Here is a 14,976-nt window from a genome sequence, read left to right on the forward strand (position 1 = left end):
ATAGTTAAACAGTAAATATGCTTTTAACACAACTCGAAATCAAAAGAGAGCCATTTAAAAGAGCCTAAAATGTTAAAAAACATACACACACACACACACACACACACACTCATTAAAAGTGCTCGCAATAAACAATGGCAGTTGTGCAACACTGTGCAGGTCCTCACCATATTTCTGCACTTCAAACGACTTGTTATAGGTGTGGCCCTGCACCTCCACAAAGACAAACCAATCTCCCAACACAGGCTGGTCAGACAGAGGAAAGCTCATGTTCACCACCCCTACAGGAGGCAAAAATCTAATTAGCACATTTAATTCCTGTGTCCTTGATAGTGATTAAACAAACTGTAGCAATCATATATCACCGTTCTTCAATTATGAGTCCAGAAAAGTAGTGTTTTAATTCAATCCCCCAGAGCAACCTAGCAATGAAATGTAAACGTGCAGCTTACACAAAGATGATGTAAAAATACTGCAAATGATGCGGCTCACCACAGCAGACAGAATTAAGCCCTTTCCACTGCACCATCCTGGATCCTCTTGGATCCTGGAAGATCAAAGTAGGATGTCACAAACCAATGTTAAGATTCCTTTACTTCACATACCAAAAGTTTAGTTGCTCATTGAATGTTGTTATCACACAATAGAAAAAGTCATAAATAGTTGTATTATTGCTGAACAGTCCTTTCACTGAACTTGACCCAGATATCTGGGTTCTGATATCATTGCCAAAATACTTTTAAAACTCTTTCCAAAAATAACATATACTGTAGGCTAGAAGTGAGGAAGAAAAATGCATCTGTGTGCTTGTTGCTACTGGTAACTCATGTATAAGCTTTTCTTCGCTTCCCATGAAGTCTTTGAAGTCCATGAAGTCCCCACAAGGGGAACCAAATTTCCCCTTGTGGGACAATTAAAGGATTATTCTATTCTATTCTATTCTATTCTATTCTATTCTATTCTATTCTATTCTATTCTATTCTTTGCTTGGTATTTTCCAAATATTTCCTAAGATCTGGAAAGATGAATGAAGATCCAATGTGAGCAAGGTTTGCTAATACAGGGATTATAGTGTGTTGTTGGTGTACAGATACAAAGAGACAAAGGAGAAGAGAAGAGAAGAGAAGAGAAGAGAAGAGAAGAGAAGAGAAGAGAAGAGAAGAGAAGAGAAGAGGTTCCTTTCATGTTGTTTATCCTTGTACTGGTCCAAAGAGCACCCTGTTATCTAGGTGAGCTGCCCTGACTTCTGCTCTGTAATCTCCAAGCAGGCTGGGAACTAAAATTGCCACTGTCCCATCCCGGACGTGGCTCTGCCAACCCTGGGTGGTCCTGTCAGCCTGCACTCACCAAAATATATGCCTCAATCTGCAAAAAAAAAAGAACAAAAAAGAGAAACACAAGAAAAAGTTGCAATAAAGTTGATAAACAAAACTACAAATCCTGTGTTTTATCTCATGCTTCATCCCATTCATTTCGAATTCAACAATTTTCTGTCTAAAATTAAGTATTGCCCTTTTACCTGCAATGTGCCTTTATAGCTGCAAACATCAATAAGCTGTCTGTGTGCACAGTTGCACAGTATATTTGGAGTCATTGCTAACATTCCAAGAGAAATGAGTCTAGTTTGGCTTCAGTAAATAGGCAACTGTACATTTGCTTGCGCACAGTGCAAACTAGGTTTCTCCTCTTAACTCCACCAATTAAAGGTGGAAAAGTATGCCTGTAGTAAACACTCAGTCATAAATCAAAGTCGGTCTATCAACTCTGTCGTAAAAACACAGGTTTCGCTAATAACCCGACCCATTTTTATTAAAGATTATCATTCAACGGGTTTACTGTGTACTGTGAATCTGCTGAAGAAGCACAACAAATTGCTTTAATATTTGTCTGAATGTGAGATCAATTCAGAATTACCTTCTCGTTTACTGGCCTCAAGTCAGGGTCAACTGTATAAACGTTGATGAGAACTAAAGACAAAAAAAGAAATGCAATACTGTTAAAATAAGTGTGTTTGTAATCAGAAAAATCTGCACGCACATTAAAATCTTGATACTTCTAAAAAAAAAAAAAAAAAAAAATCAGCTGTCTGAAGTCATTTGATGGGTTGAAATCCTTAATTATGCCATCGGGATCACGCAATCAGCAGCTATGTCTACAACATTTGTACAGCTCAAATGCAGGATCAACATGCCTGCATCCCCTGACTTATTTCCACTAACTGGCATTACTCTGTGATTAACTGATTAACTACCAGGTGCACTATGAGGGAACCTTTATGTTTGGGTTTGTAGATGGGCTTGTCAGTCTGGATGAACACAGCCGTGCCCTTGCTCTCCACGGTGACGGTGGTGTAGTTGTGGAAAATGTAACCTCCTTCCGTGAGGTGACGGTTCCCCCAGACCTTCAGATGGGCCTGGCCTCTCAGCCCCGAGGGAACCTGGTGGCGTATACACACATCCATAAACGCATACAAAAGCAAAGTCAGTGGGGATTGAGAACGTAAATTAGGACTGAAGTGTTTACTCGAGGCTGTTGTGGTGACCCACGCATTCAAAATTATTTGCCGTGATTTATTCAATTTCATTTTCTAGAGAACAAAACCTCCAGAATAACAAAAACAGATTTAAAAAAAAAAAAAAAAGCAGAGAAGACGTCAGCCTCCAACAGAGTACGCTTCACGTGACAGTATTTTACGAGAATGAGGGTAGAGGTTATGAGAAGGGAAGGGAGAGAGAGAGAGACAGAGGCGAAGAATCTCTAAAAGTCGTGCATACTAGATTGATCTATTCCAGCCTTCGGGGGCGGCGGACCATACATGCACGTCAACAGCTGTTGCATATTATATCGAGGCTGTTACCTTATTCCCAATGAATGAGCAGAGACAGATGTTGCATTACAAATAATGTTAGTGTTGATTTGCATGTTGCTTGAGGAATGTGCACACAGCGGACAGGGGGCTCTCACTACTGTGCAGCTGTCACCGCTGCTGAGAAAATAAAAGCGCACTTAGTGGCACACAAAGTTCCACTCACCTTTAGTTTGATGGCGCCTTTGTCTAAAAGGAGAAAAAGTGAGATTTAAAGTAAGATTTTCTTCCCCCCACAGGCTCTGCCATACACACCCGATGAGACCACTGACTGCACCTCAGATTTAAGTGCAATCAATAAATAGATAAAGAGGAATAAATTGATTTTGAATGGGTTTTGTTGGGTTACAACCACTCTTTTAGAGGTTTCTATTAATGGTGTGCTTGATGATCCCTGAGACTGAACACATTAATAAGGTATTCGCTAAAATGGGAAAAAGGGGATTTCTGTAGTTAAAGGATGTGCAAAATTTTTGAAACCGAACTCAATGAAGCAATTCGTCCAGACTTTGATATTGTCTCATCTTGATTATTGCCCAATATTATGTGGCACAAAGAAGCAGATTAAAAAGTAGCAAGTGGTAGAAAACAGAGCAGCACATACTGTCCTTTGTTGTGTGTACAGAACAAACATTGTAACAATGCACAACCGCCTCAGCTGGTTAACTGTGAAACATGGATTAGTTTATTCTTTTCTTGTATTGAATTGGGATGCTTTTGTTACAAACACTCCAATGATTTTGTTTGAAAATGAATGACAAATTATTCTACCGAACACGCCACGAGGAGAGTTTTTATAACTCACAGCAAGAACCAGTTTAATCAGTAGAGCAGTTTTCTATTGGTCTATTATGGAATAGAAATCATTGCCAATGTAGCAGAACTAGTGTGTACGTATGAATAGTATGTCATCAGTGCCTAGCTTGATGTGGAACACCATTTGTGTTGTGAGGAGCTGTTTGATTGTTTGCATGTGTGGTTCGTTTTGTTTTTGTTATGATGCTGTACAGCTTTGAGTAATCAGTTACAGTCAAAGTGTAGAGATCTGTGACCCCAGGAAGAATAGCTGCTGTGCTGCTACAGCTAATAGGGATCTTAATAAACCAAGCTAAACTAAACCTCAGTTTCTGACAGATCTGTAAAGTGATCACTAAAATGCATACTTCCAACATGCTTTAACTGTAAGCGCTGTGGTTAAGTCAGTTCAGTTGCTGTTCCAGCTGCAACCGGTCTCCTCTAAGCAGAGTCAGCACCATCTATCTATGGTGCTGTCAAACAAATCACACAATGTGTACATTAAGTGGCCGATGAGCTGGACTGAACTGATGCCTGCAGTCACAGATAATCTATATAAAAGCCAAAGCTTGTCTTGTAGCAGAGGCTCACACCGTCTGTGTGTGTGTTCTTTAATCTATGTGTATATTTTGCCTGCCTGCATCCTTTGAAAACAGTGGCATAAAGGGGGTATCTCTTAGCTTGCCTAACTTGTCGGTGCATGCTTTGTTTCCAAACGTAACCCACTGTGCCAGTGTAACTTTAGCTTAAAGAATTTGTTCTCACCAAGCACTGAGCCATGGCTGTGGGCAACCGTCTGTCCCTTCACCGACAGCTGCACCTGGACGCGGGTTTCCGCTTTCGTGTTAAAGATGGTCACGCTCACGCTCTCCTCGACGCCCGCTCGAAAGACAGAGGGTGCAGCGACCAAGTAACCCCTGAGAGAAGAGCAGGAGGGCAGAGAAAGGGAAAGGCGAGAGTTTAAAGGAAGGAGGGAGCAAGGGGGTAAAGTGAGGTGAGATGACAGGAGGGGGAGAATACAGGTGATAGCAAGGGAGGCAAAAGCAGATGGGAGACCAGGTGTAAATACACATTTTTTTTCTGTCTCGCATCATGTTTTTCACTTCCATGGACACACAAGGTTAACTGCAGTTTACACCAGGGATGCAGTACCTGACGACCACTGAGCTTGTTGCTTTAATGTTTTCTTTGGGTGGTCCGGCACCCTCTGACAGAACCTCGACATCTGTTTGGAAAAATAATGGCTGAGATTCCTCACAGTCACTCTGACATTTAATTGAGGGAAGGGGACCTGTCACTGAGGTCACAGAGCAAAGGTCATTCTTTGATGCTTATTAACAGTCTGGGCTGGGGGGGGGCAATTTAAGTTTTATTTTGAAAGAACACGCCTTCTGGCACAAAGGGGCTACTTCTCTCAGGTAACAAAGGTAGAATAATAGGTGCTCTTGTTAGCATGCTCCAGTATAACTCAATCACCAGAGAGAGGACTGTTAGGGGTGTGTGGAGCAAGTTCACTGAAGTGTCCACCAAATGTTGAGCTCTGTTTCAGACTCAGTCAGTTTAATTATTTTTGACCATGTGATGACCGAGGCTGATACAGCAATGCAAGTGTAAATATCTTCCTGTTAGTCTAACTCATTGCTTGCTCACCCCAGCCTTGCAGCTTTTTTCTAATGGGCCAACTCACCCCTTAACAACTTAACTGAAGATCACACAAATTAGAGGTGAGCAAATCCTTGAGCACAAGCCCAGTTGCATGCATGAGAGAAGGATCAGGTGGTTGGCATTACAGCACAACGGCATTACAGCTAGAGGCAACTGCAGTTCCTGAGAGAGAGAAAAAGTCATGAGAAAATCCCCTGGAAAACAAGGCTTTCGGGAGAAGGAGGATAATAAGAGGAAATTGACTCTGTGCGTTTGATCTACAGTGAGTTTAACCAGCTCTTGGATGAGCTGGGATCAGGTGGTGGAGACCATGCTTATTTCAGTCACATGGCTCCATTTACTCAAGTTCTAATTGTTTTTGCTCAACTTTTGTCCTCTGGGAGTTAAGAGCCTGCTCTCATGTGTAGGTGAAGCCTTTAATAGTCACATGGTTTCATGTTTTGCTCATTGCTCAAACTTCTAAGCTAACTTGTTTAAAGCTAAAAAGATCTGTTTTAGCTTGAGTTTGATAGTAACCCCTCTTCTCTTCCTGGAAGAATTGCTACAACTAGTTGGTCTGTTATCTCTCAAGGTCACAATTAACCCCTCAACCACCTGACTGATAGAATCGTTCCTGGGTCTGGGTTAAACAAAACAACAACAACGAAAGTAAACACAGGGATGCATCTATTCATATTTGGCAAGTTATGGGCTATCATTGACCTAATGTATCACTCTGTGTGACTCCTCACAGGTCAGTAACACAATTAATGAAAGTATGACAACAACACATCAGTGGCAGTGTTGTTAGGACAGTAAACTATGGCTTATTCACAAAAAAAGTTTTAATCTGACTGATCCGTACAATGAAATGCACTCAGTTTAAATAAAACAATTTTTAAAAATATTTTTAAAAAGTTTTTCAATGAACAATCATAGTCTATCCATATTTAAAGCACCGGGAAATGCTTGTAGTAAAAGCACACAGCTCCTCAAAGACACCACATGTAACACAGGCTACTTACTGTCTTTCTTGTGCAGAACTTGTGCTCACGGTGCAGAAGAACAAAATCCACGAAAGCCTCAAAGCTGTCAGAGACAACCGTAACATTTTGGCTCCAGAGCCCAGGATACTTCAGGATACAGTCTTTACCCTCTGAATGAGACTGGCTCTGAAAGCCCTGATTAAATGTTAAATGAAATTTAACTACAGCCCTCACGGTCTATCTATCTATCCATTGAGCTCGGTAGGAGAGAAAGGTGTGCAGAGCTCCGTTCAGAACCAAAGATCAACTTAATGAATTCATCTGTCTTCGCCAAATCCAGGTCCAAGCAAATCGTGCCTTTTTTTTCGTCTTTTAGAGCCCGGAGTATACGAACAGTCCTCTCCCATGTGCCTTCACCCGCCCCGGCTTCGCTCTCTCATATTTCAGCATTACAATTTGTAAGTGTCCTCCCACTTGAGCGCGGAGAAATGTCACCGTTACGATTTGTTTGACATCTAAAATCCGTGCAGCTCTCGCTGTCCCGGTGTTTCCTGGTGAGCTCAAGTCGGATGGTCTTGTTTTCCGCTCCTACAGCATCGCGTGGAGAGGCATCAGACGGCGCTTCTTTCGCTTTGATACCTTCTCTTCTCTGCAGAGAGCATGAATGAGACCAGCTTAAGAAACAGCAGCAGCGTGTGCTTTTAGCCACTAAAAACTATCTGCACGTTTTTAGCTCAGCCACAAAGTCAGAATATCTCAAATCTGCAGCTATGTTTTGTTATGAAATATAACAGAAATGTCAACCTGTGTGAAGAACACGATTCAATTGCTGAAGGCAGGATTATAACAGTTTTACTCACTTAAATTTGCACCTTTGGAGTTCATTGATGCCCTGATAAGATATCTGCTGCCCTCTAGTGGCACTTAGGTTTAGACGCAGTCGTGAAGCCTACATAAACTCATCATGGGCATGAATGTCATGGTGATTTGGGGCTTTTATTTACTTTTTCGAACTGTTGTTTGTCCAGGGTGGAATGATTGTACAGTATACAGCTTTTCAAAAAAGTTCATTTAAATTGGTTTCCTGATAAGGCGTTTAAGCGTATTCTAGCTTCCAGAAGCTTAACGTTAGCCTGCTTTATTCGTTTTCAAATAAATTTTGATGTGTGTTTGGGATCATTGTCCTGTTGGATCAGCCAGCTGTGTTCAAGTTTCAGCTGTTCAACTGTTGATTTGAGGTAAGGTTGAAGAATTTGGAGGTAGTCACGCTCTTTCATTATTCCATCCACTTTGTGCAATGTACCACCACCACTAGCACCAAAACGGCTCCAGAGATGCTACCACTACCATGCTTGACATTTGGTACAAACACGCCTTTTGTCATTGTGGCCAAATAGCTCAATCTTTGTCTCCTTTGACCATAAACTTTTTCTCCAGAATATTTTTGGCTCGTCCATGTGGGCAGCTGCAAATTTCAGTTGGACTGGAAGGTGTCAACTTTGGAGCAGGGGCTTTTGGTCAGCACACTCTCAGTCCACGTTGATGTAAAACCCACTTCACTGTACACAGTGATGCTGGATAACCAGCAGTTTTCAGTTCATGGCAGGCTTGAGCCTTTGGGGTTCCTGAAGGTTGTAACCAAGTTCCTCTCATCTGAGGGTGAACATCTGGGTGACAGTGAATAACTGAATAACTAGTACTTGCGTACAATTGCTTGAACTGATGATCTTAGAATGTAGTTGTTTAGAAATGACCCTAAGATACTATCCCAAATCTACAATTCTCCTTCTTAGATCTACACCAAGTTCCTTGGACTTTTAACATTGTGCTGACTACTGGTCAGTCCGACGAGTGCTGACAAATCCTTTTTTTTGTTTTTTTAACACTGGCAAAGAAACTACCAGTTGCAGTCGATGATGATCACCATAAGACACTGTAGAACCTTCAGCACCACTTGCTAACAAATAAAGTGAGTGCACAAGCCTGTGTGGATTACAGAAAATCCTAAATAAATTCATTTTGTTTTTAAAGAAAAAGTCTTTAAAGACGTACACTTTACAGTCATTCCAGCCATTAAAGAAACAAATCATTAAAAGCTGAAAATTACCACGACAATCAAATCCATGATGTATGTAAACTTCTGACCACTATTGTATTTCCACTGTAACCAAATTTATTGAAATGATTCCAAAATATGAATTTATAAGAATAAGTAAACAGTTACACCTTTGAATTTCCATACAGTTCTTGTAAAAATACTCAAGGGAAACATCAACACAAAATATTGGTAGTAATATAAAAGTAATTCACATCTTAATGTAACTAGTGGCCATTAGCTCAGTGACAGTCCATATTGCTTAAAAACAAATAAACAGTCAATTTCATCATTTACAAGAATACCTGGCGGTATCTGTATGGCTTGTTTACTTCTTATTTGTCTCAACGCAGCTCTGAACAATACTCTTAACAGTGAGATCTCTCTGCTTCTCAGATGCTATGCTGTGATACAGTTTACAGTGCAGTGTTCCTTGTCCTGGCTCCGTGAAAGCAGCTTTGGAGAATACTATTTGATTGTCCTTGTTGACCTCAACTCCATATGACCGGCACAGTTGAGCTGTAAGTGATGCGTCTAAGAACAAGAGCTTAGCCAGTCTGTCAAGAGGAAAGCGACAGTTGCGGCTGCTGTATCCATGGCTGTATATGAGCAGCAGATCTTGACGACATGTCAACAGGTGACGGTGCAGCGCGCAGGTCTGCAGGAAGTTTAGCTTTTGAGCCAAACGAAGCAAACGTACAGGGTTTCTCTCGAGGAAAGCTTGGTTGATGGAAAGAGCGAGTTTGATGTTTGGAGTGCTGCGCAGTCGCAGTGGGAGTTGCATGGTGTGCTGCATAGCGCGAGCTGAACCTGTAAGAGAAAATAAAGCATACAAAATGAATTGCTTTCTGGAGGACGAGGAGGAGTTCTTAATTTTTTTGAAAACATTCCCTGCATCAGAAACCTGTTTGCACAACACTGAACTAATGCATGGATAACTTCCAGCTTGAATATGCATACAAATACACCAAAATGGCAGATGATAAACAAAGTCACCAACCCAAGTTGTACAGCAAACTGAGCGACTGGAACTCTTCTTGGTTGGGATGAGGTCCTGTTTTGGTCATGTAGCAATCCAGCAACCAGCTGAGGTATTCTTGCAGGTGTGTATCATTGATACGTGGGTCGTAGAGCCGCAGTGGCTCCCCACAAAGACGATAAGAGGCATAGATGAGGAAACGAACGGTCCGCTCTAAAATGACCACGCAGTCCAATCCTGACATCCTCTGGATGATCATGTCCTGCTTCACAGCACGCAGACGGTCAAAGACAAAGGTATAAACCTGCGCGACAACAAATAAGTAAACAACAAAATAGTCATCTTTAATCTATGATGATAGATTCTGTTCTGCCATTTTTCCATCAGATATTTTGACATATTTTAAAATGAACAGACAGTGAAATATTTGTCGTTCCCTGGTAAGGCTTGATTTAGACTTCTGCTGGAGAAAGGCTATAACGTAACCTACGTAAGTGGCTAATGTCGTTGCTGGCATTTATGCTTGTGCTGGTGTATTTTGTGTTAATTACCTTGTTGTAATGTCCCTGGGTTGTACAGCGAGCCATGACAGAAAAAAATAAAATGCTTGACCCCCCCACCCCGTGTCCCGCCTCTTTGTTGTGGTTAGTTATTTTCGGGGGCAAATATATTTGTATCTTTAAATTTTTCCACTTCTTTGTACATTTGCTCACATCCATTCTGATAGTTTCACCAATCTCCCTTCAGGAATTTGCTGACATTTGTGAGTGTTTATATCGATATCATGATTATTTGTTCAAGAGAAAGTGACTGTTATTCTCTCACTGATAAATTCAAAAACTGCAGCAAAAAAGTAGCTGTAGCAATAGTAATGCACAGGAGGAACTGACCATATTGAAAGGGTCACTCACAACAGTTAGCAGCTTATGTCGACCCAACGATTAGTTACGACATAGCAACACTGTAGATTTCCTGCTGAAGCATAAATCCCCAGTAAGAATCACTTGCAATACGGTTTATATAGCAGAATAACCTACAGCAGGTTTAAGACAGGAAGGTTCAAGAATTGGGATTATGACAACCAAAAAAATTGAAGCTTTACAACTGCACTTTTTGTCAAGTTTGTTGGTAAAATAAAGAACTGGCTTTTGCACATGCATGTCGTTTTGAAGATGGTAACACACATTTCTGCAAAATAAATAAATGGGTCCTAAATTAAAATGCTTTAGCTGTCTTTAAATAATAACAAAAGTTTAATTTCTAAGTCACTAATTCAGTTATTAAACATGATTTCCTGATATTATGCACCATAAACAATGAAATGATTTTTGCTGAGAAATGTTACTTCAGAAAGACTCTTGTGAATACAGTATTTTACACATTTTACAGCCTTTCTTTCCTTTTCCAACATTTTTAAAATCTACTGCCATCATCCAATTTTAAAATATATAAAAAAAACAAAACAAAGGTCAGACTTATTTACTGTTACACAAGGTCCCAAGCTTTTGTGGAAATCAACTAGAGATGGACCGATCCGATACTATGTATCAGTATCAGTCCGATACTGACCTAAATTACTGGATCGGATATCGGAGAGAAATAAAAAATGTAATCCGATCCGAAGTATCACAAAATCACCTCACAAAACGCGCTACTTGGCGTAACCCGGCTCGGCGCATCGGAGTAGTATGTGTCACGTGATAGAGCGGCTGTTGTCTGTGAGACCTGTTGGCGATCTGTTGGAGCATTTGGAGCCTCGCTACATGCTTCCTAACCGCGGCATTTCATCTCGACGAAAACTATCCCAGAGAAGTAAAGCAAGTGTGTAAGTTCATCCCTGCATAGTATTTCCACGTTAAGCTTAACAACTGATATATGGAGCCACAGCTGGACTGGCCATCGGAGTTCCATATTGAGGTGAAAAGGAAGCAATTTGTCCCGTACTTCAGCTAGAATTAAAAAATAAGACACAAAGCAGGAGTTATTCTGTCTTTGCTGCGCAGTTGCATCTACTTCTCTCATTCACGCCCCCTCCCTCTCCTGTTATTACTTCAAACATGAAACTGATCAATGATCAGATGATCGGCTTTTCTGCTGCAAGTCCAGTCTTTCTTGTTTGTTTATTGCCCACTTTGTGCTAGAAAGAGGAGACCAGCACGTTTAAGTGTGATAAGCTGTTAGAATTAATTTAATATTAACTTTGTAGTATCAGCTGAGGTTTGCTGGAGCCACGACTGTAAAAGCTGCTGGTCATTATATACGTTTGGATATGTGGTGAGAGGGAAACATGAAGATGAAACCAGGAGATGTCCTTACTAAATCATCAGAGCTGAACAGGTGATGGAGAAACAGGTTTACCTTTTAGGTGACATGAATGAGTTGAAGGGAAGTTATGAACTGTTTCTGAGAGACAAATAACACCAGGATCCTTTTCTACATAGCTGACGGCTGGTAACTGTGCAGGGGCAGGTCTAACAAAGTTTTGTCGGGGGCCAGGTTGGGCATTAACAGAGAAAGGGGGGCACAAAGAAATACTTTTCTTTGTTATGTCATTTAAAAACTTTGAATAAATAATTATCTGAATCTTACAACAAAAGTGGTCATCTGATCAAATGTATAGAAATCCATTATTGTATATAGTAACTAATAAGTGTAATATACACCCTAGTAAGCTATAGTACTTTTTCCTTTGGGAAGGTACCATCTGTGCAGTCTGCAATTCTGTTGAAGAAAGATGTTGAATTTATTTAATTATTGTAGAAAAATAATTGATTTCTGTGCATTTGTTTTACACTTGCATTAAATTAAAGTTGATTACATCCATTAAGGGTGGGGGGTGGTTCCCTAATATTTTTGCTGGGAGTTGGCAACCCTATTAGTTAGGTTGCTTAATATTTCCACTAAGTACTCTTTAAAATACCAGAATAGGGAGGATGGTGTAGGTTTAAATTTATTAGATTGATCAGTGTGTTATAAAATGTTTTGGGTGGAGTGTATTTTTTGCATACAGGTATAACAGAATAGCTTCAGTCTCTTGTTTTTTAAAACTTGAGTGTGAACTTATACAAAATGCAGCAAGATATTTATAAAAAACAGTTTTATTGATTACAAAATACGCTATATCGGATTCATATCGGTATGGGCAGATATCAAAATTTATGATAGCGGAATCGGTATCGGACATTAAAAAGTGGTATCGTGCCATCCCCAAAATCAACAATTTGAATGATCCGTGTAAACACTACTTACCTCAGTCCATGGATACAGGCTCGGGGCGGCTGCAATGTCATTAATAAGGTAGTTAACAGTTTTCAGCAGCACAGGAGGTGGTCTGAGGTCACTGGGTTTTGTTGAGTCCTTCCCAGCTGCTGGTCTGGAATACTCCTTAACGGCACGCGATGGGTCTCCTTTTGGCCGCCGATCTTTCTCTGTGCCCGGTAACATTTCAAAATGGTGAAGTCGGTTCTGAGCCTCACGATCCCGTAACTCCTGAGCGGGGCACATCGTTTGGCAGGTCCCCTTTGGCACCGTGTCCTCTTCATGCTGTCTGGGTTTCTGCTCCTCCTCGTCCACCTGTCTTACTTGTGCTTTCCTTTCACCTTGCCATTGCTCTTTATCCCTTTGTCTCCATTGTCCTTCTGATGGTGCACCCCTCCTCTGTGAGTGGGATCTGTTTGATTGACAGTTTAATTAGTAATTAATATTGATATTGCAAAGCAAGTATTAGAAGCACCTTTTACCTCATATTGACCTTTTTCAACAACAAGTAATCTCTACTCGTTGTCAAGCAAACTTAAATGAGCCCTGCTTTGTGCCTGAATCCGTCTGCCAAGGTAAACAACAGAGGCTGCTACTTCATTTCTGTGCTGCCTCTAAAATCATGATCCTTCCCAGCATCATCTTAACATTACCGCTTATGCTCGGTCTTTGTAAGCAAATACGATATATGGATAAATATCATCCTTGGGGATTGTGTTCCTGGATTTTCAACTGAACTGGAGCTGACGATGGTAGTTCTACACCAGGGAACTGCTGTGAGGTAGAAGCCACTCTAACTAGCCCCTGCAGAAGGTGAACTGGCTCATCAGCTGGTCCACAAAACTCAACAACAACTGCTGAATAGAACAAGGACTATCTCTGGAGCTGAATACATTTTCTTTGTGCTCTCTTACCGCTTTCTCTGGTCTCATCTTTGCTTCTAACTTTGCCCCCAAACTGCTCAACCTGAGCAGTCCCTATATTTGCAATCCTATGGTCATTCTCAATGGAAATCCTAGCATCTTCTGCTTAGCCTCCTGTCTTTTTGTCAGTGCCACTGTCTCCAAACCACAGATGAGGTCTCACTACTATTTCATAAACCTTCCCTTTTTCTCTTGCTGCTATCTGTCACAAATGTGTCCCAAGATTTGTATCCTCCCGCTCCACCCTATCTGCACCCTCTTCTTCTATTCTCTTTCTTTGGTTTTGATGGCTGCCCCCAGGTATCTAAACGTACCTACCTTCAATACCTCTACTTCTTACAGCTTCGCTGTTACGCGTGTATCCCTCTTATTCACACATATGTATTCTGTTTAGCTTCTACTTACTTTTATATTCCTCTCATCTCCAGAGCATACCAGTACCTCTTCAGGTTCTCTTCCACCTGCTCCATACTCTCGCTAAAGAACACAATATCATCTGCAGAGATCATGGTCCATGGAGACTCCTACCTGACCTCATCTGTCAGCCTGTCCATCACCACTGCAAACAAGGAAAATCTCAGTGCCCGCTGCACACGCCACCACCGTCTCACTACCCTCATACATACACCAATTCAACATTTTTAAACTGCAGCAAAATATAAACGTTTTGCTAACGTTTATATTGTAATGTGCATACTGGAGTTTCATCCAAGTAAATATGCAACAAGCACCTTTTTGTTTTAATATAACGATTTCATCCCACCGCTAAAACAGGAAGCCCCAAATCTTAAAATACCTCCCTTGCTTCTTTGCAGATTCAGGGTTAAAATAACACAACGCAACAAAGGATACGGTGTCGTGCATACAATGTGTAAGGGATAAATCACTGCATATACATATATATATATATCTGCCACAGGTGTTACTGCAGCGCAGCGCTGACCATCATGCTAATGTTTAACTTGGACGGCTAGCTAGCGGTCTGGACGGCTACCAAACAAAAACACATCGTTATTTCCATCCAAACGTCTGTTTTTCGAAGCAAAAAACATACAATTAAGATTTGGTTTTGAATACAATTTTAAGAAATGCTCACTTTATGTGAAATAAATGTTTTACTCACATGCGACGGCTTCTCCTCCGATTCATTGGCTCTCAGTAAAGGGAAGGTCGTCACTTTCCACAAACTACCAATAGAAATGACCCATTGTTGTTTTGATCAACGTCACATCCGGGTGAGGATGGCCTTATTTACGGTCGAATTTTTAATGACTTTAAAACGTAATTTCTGATGTCTAGTTTAATTGCAATATAAAAGAAGCACACATAAGGGGTAGAACAACGTTAGACAGTGTTAGACACTGCTCCTAAATCAAATGAATAATTTTTCCAATTTATTTCTGCGCTATCACAAATTTTTGATTTAGTGA

General features: G+C 40.8%; 2 protein-coding genes across 8 annotated transcripts in view; both read right to left on the reverse strand.

Moving 5' to 3' along the window:
- Positions 1-8,325, reverse strand: part of cpamd8 (C3 and PZP like alpha-2-macroglobulin domain containing 8) — a 45,638-nt gene extending 37,313 nt beyond the window's left edge. Inside the window, exons 1-9 of one of the 4 annotated variants that reach the window (XM_005479065.4) lie at positions 7,152-8,325; positions 6,331-6,940; positions 4,427-4,578; positions 3,033-3,055; positions 2,272-2,437; positions 1,915-1,967; positions 1,348-1,365; positions 493-547; positions 168-281 (exon numbers count right to left, since the gene is read on the reverse strand). In XM_005479065.4, coding sequence (XP_005479122.1) covers positions 168-281; positions 493-547; positions 1,348-1,365; positions 1,915-1,967; positions 2,272-2,437; positions 3,033-3,055; positions 4,427-4,578; positions 6,331-6,416 — 667 coding nt within the window. In that variant the 5' untranslated portion in view covers positions 6,417-6,940; positions 7,152-8,325. Of the gene's footprint in view, positions 1-167; positions 282-492; positions 548-1,347; positions 1,366-1,914; positions 1,968-2,271; positions 2,461-3,032; positions 3,056-4,426; positions 4,579-6,330 lie in introns of those variants that run through there. The other 3 variants (XM_005479067.4, XM_019351796.2, XM_005479066.4) reach the window with 3 other exon arrangements.
- A 116-nt stretch (positions 8,326-8,441) lies between these two features.
- sac3d1 (SAC3 domain containing 1) lies at positions 8,442-14,939 on the reverse strand. Of its 4 annotated transcripts, XM_003440040.5 has the most exons (5): positions 14,670-14,939; positions 14,075-14,105; positions 12,615-13,035; positions 9,387-9,669; positions 8,442-9,196 (listed from the first exon to the last, which is right to left on the reverse strand). In XM_003440040.5, the coding sequence occupies exons 2-5, from the start codon at positions 14,098-14,100 to the stop codon at positions 8,715-8,717; spliced, it is 1,212 nt and encodes a 403-aa protein (XP_003440088.1). In that variant the 5' UTR covers positions 14,101-14,105; positions 14,670-14,939; the 3' UTR covers positions 8,442-8,714. The 4 variants fall into 4 exon arrangements, with proteins under 4 accessions (XP_003440088.1, XP_005479126.1, XP_013123632.1 ...); XM_005479069.4 differs by lacking the exon at positions 14,075-14,105 and having other exon boundaries at positions 14,670-14,792; XM_013268178.3 differs by lacking the exon at positions 14,670-14,939 and having other exon boundaries at positions 13,952-14,090.
- Between the last annotated feature and the right edge of the window lie 37 nt (positions 14,940-14,976).

The sequence above is a fragment of the Oreochromis niloticus genome, linkage group LG23 (genome assembly GCF_001858045.2).
Source record: "Oreochromis niloticus isolate F11D_XX linkage group LG23, O_niloticus_UMD_NMBU, whole genome shotgun sequence".
Lineage (NCBI taxonomy): Eukaryota > Metazoa > Chordata > Actinopteri > Cichliformes > Cichlidae > Oreochromis > Oreochromis niloticus.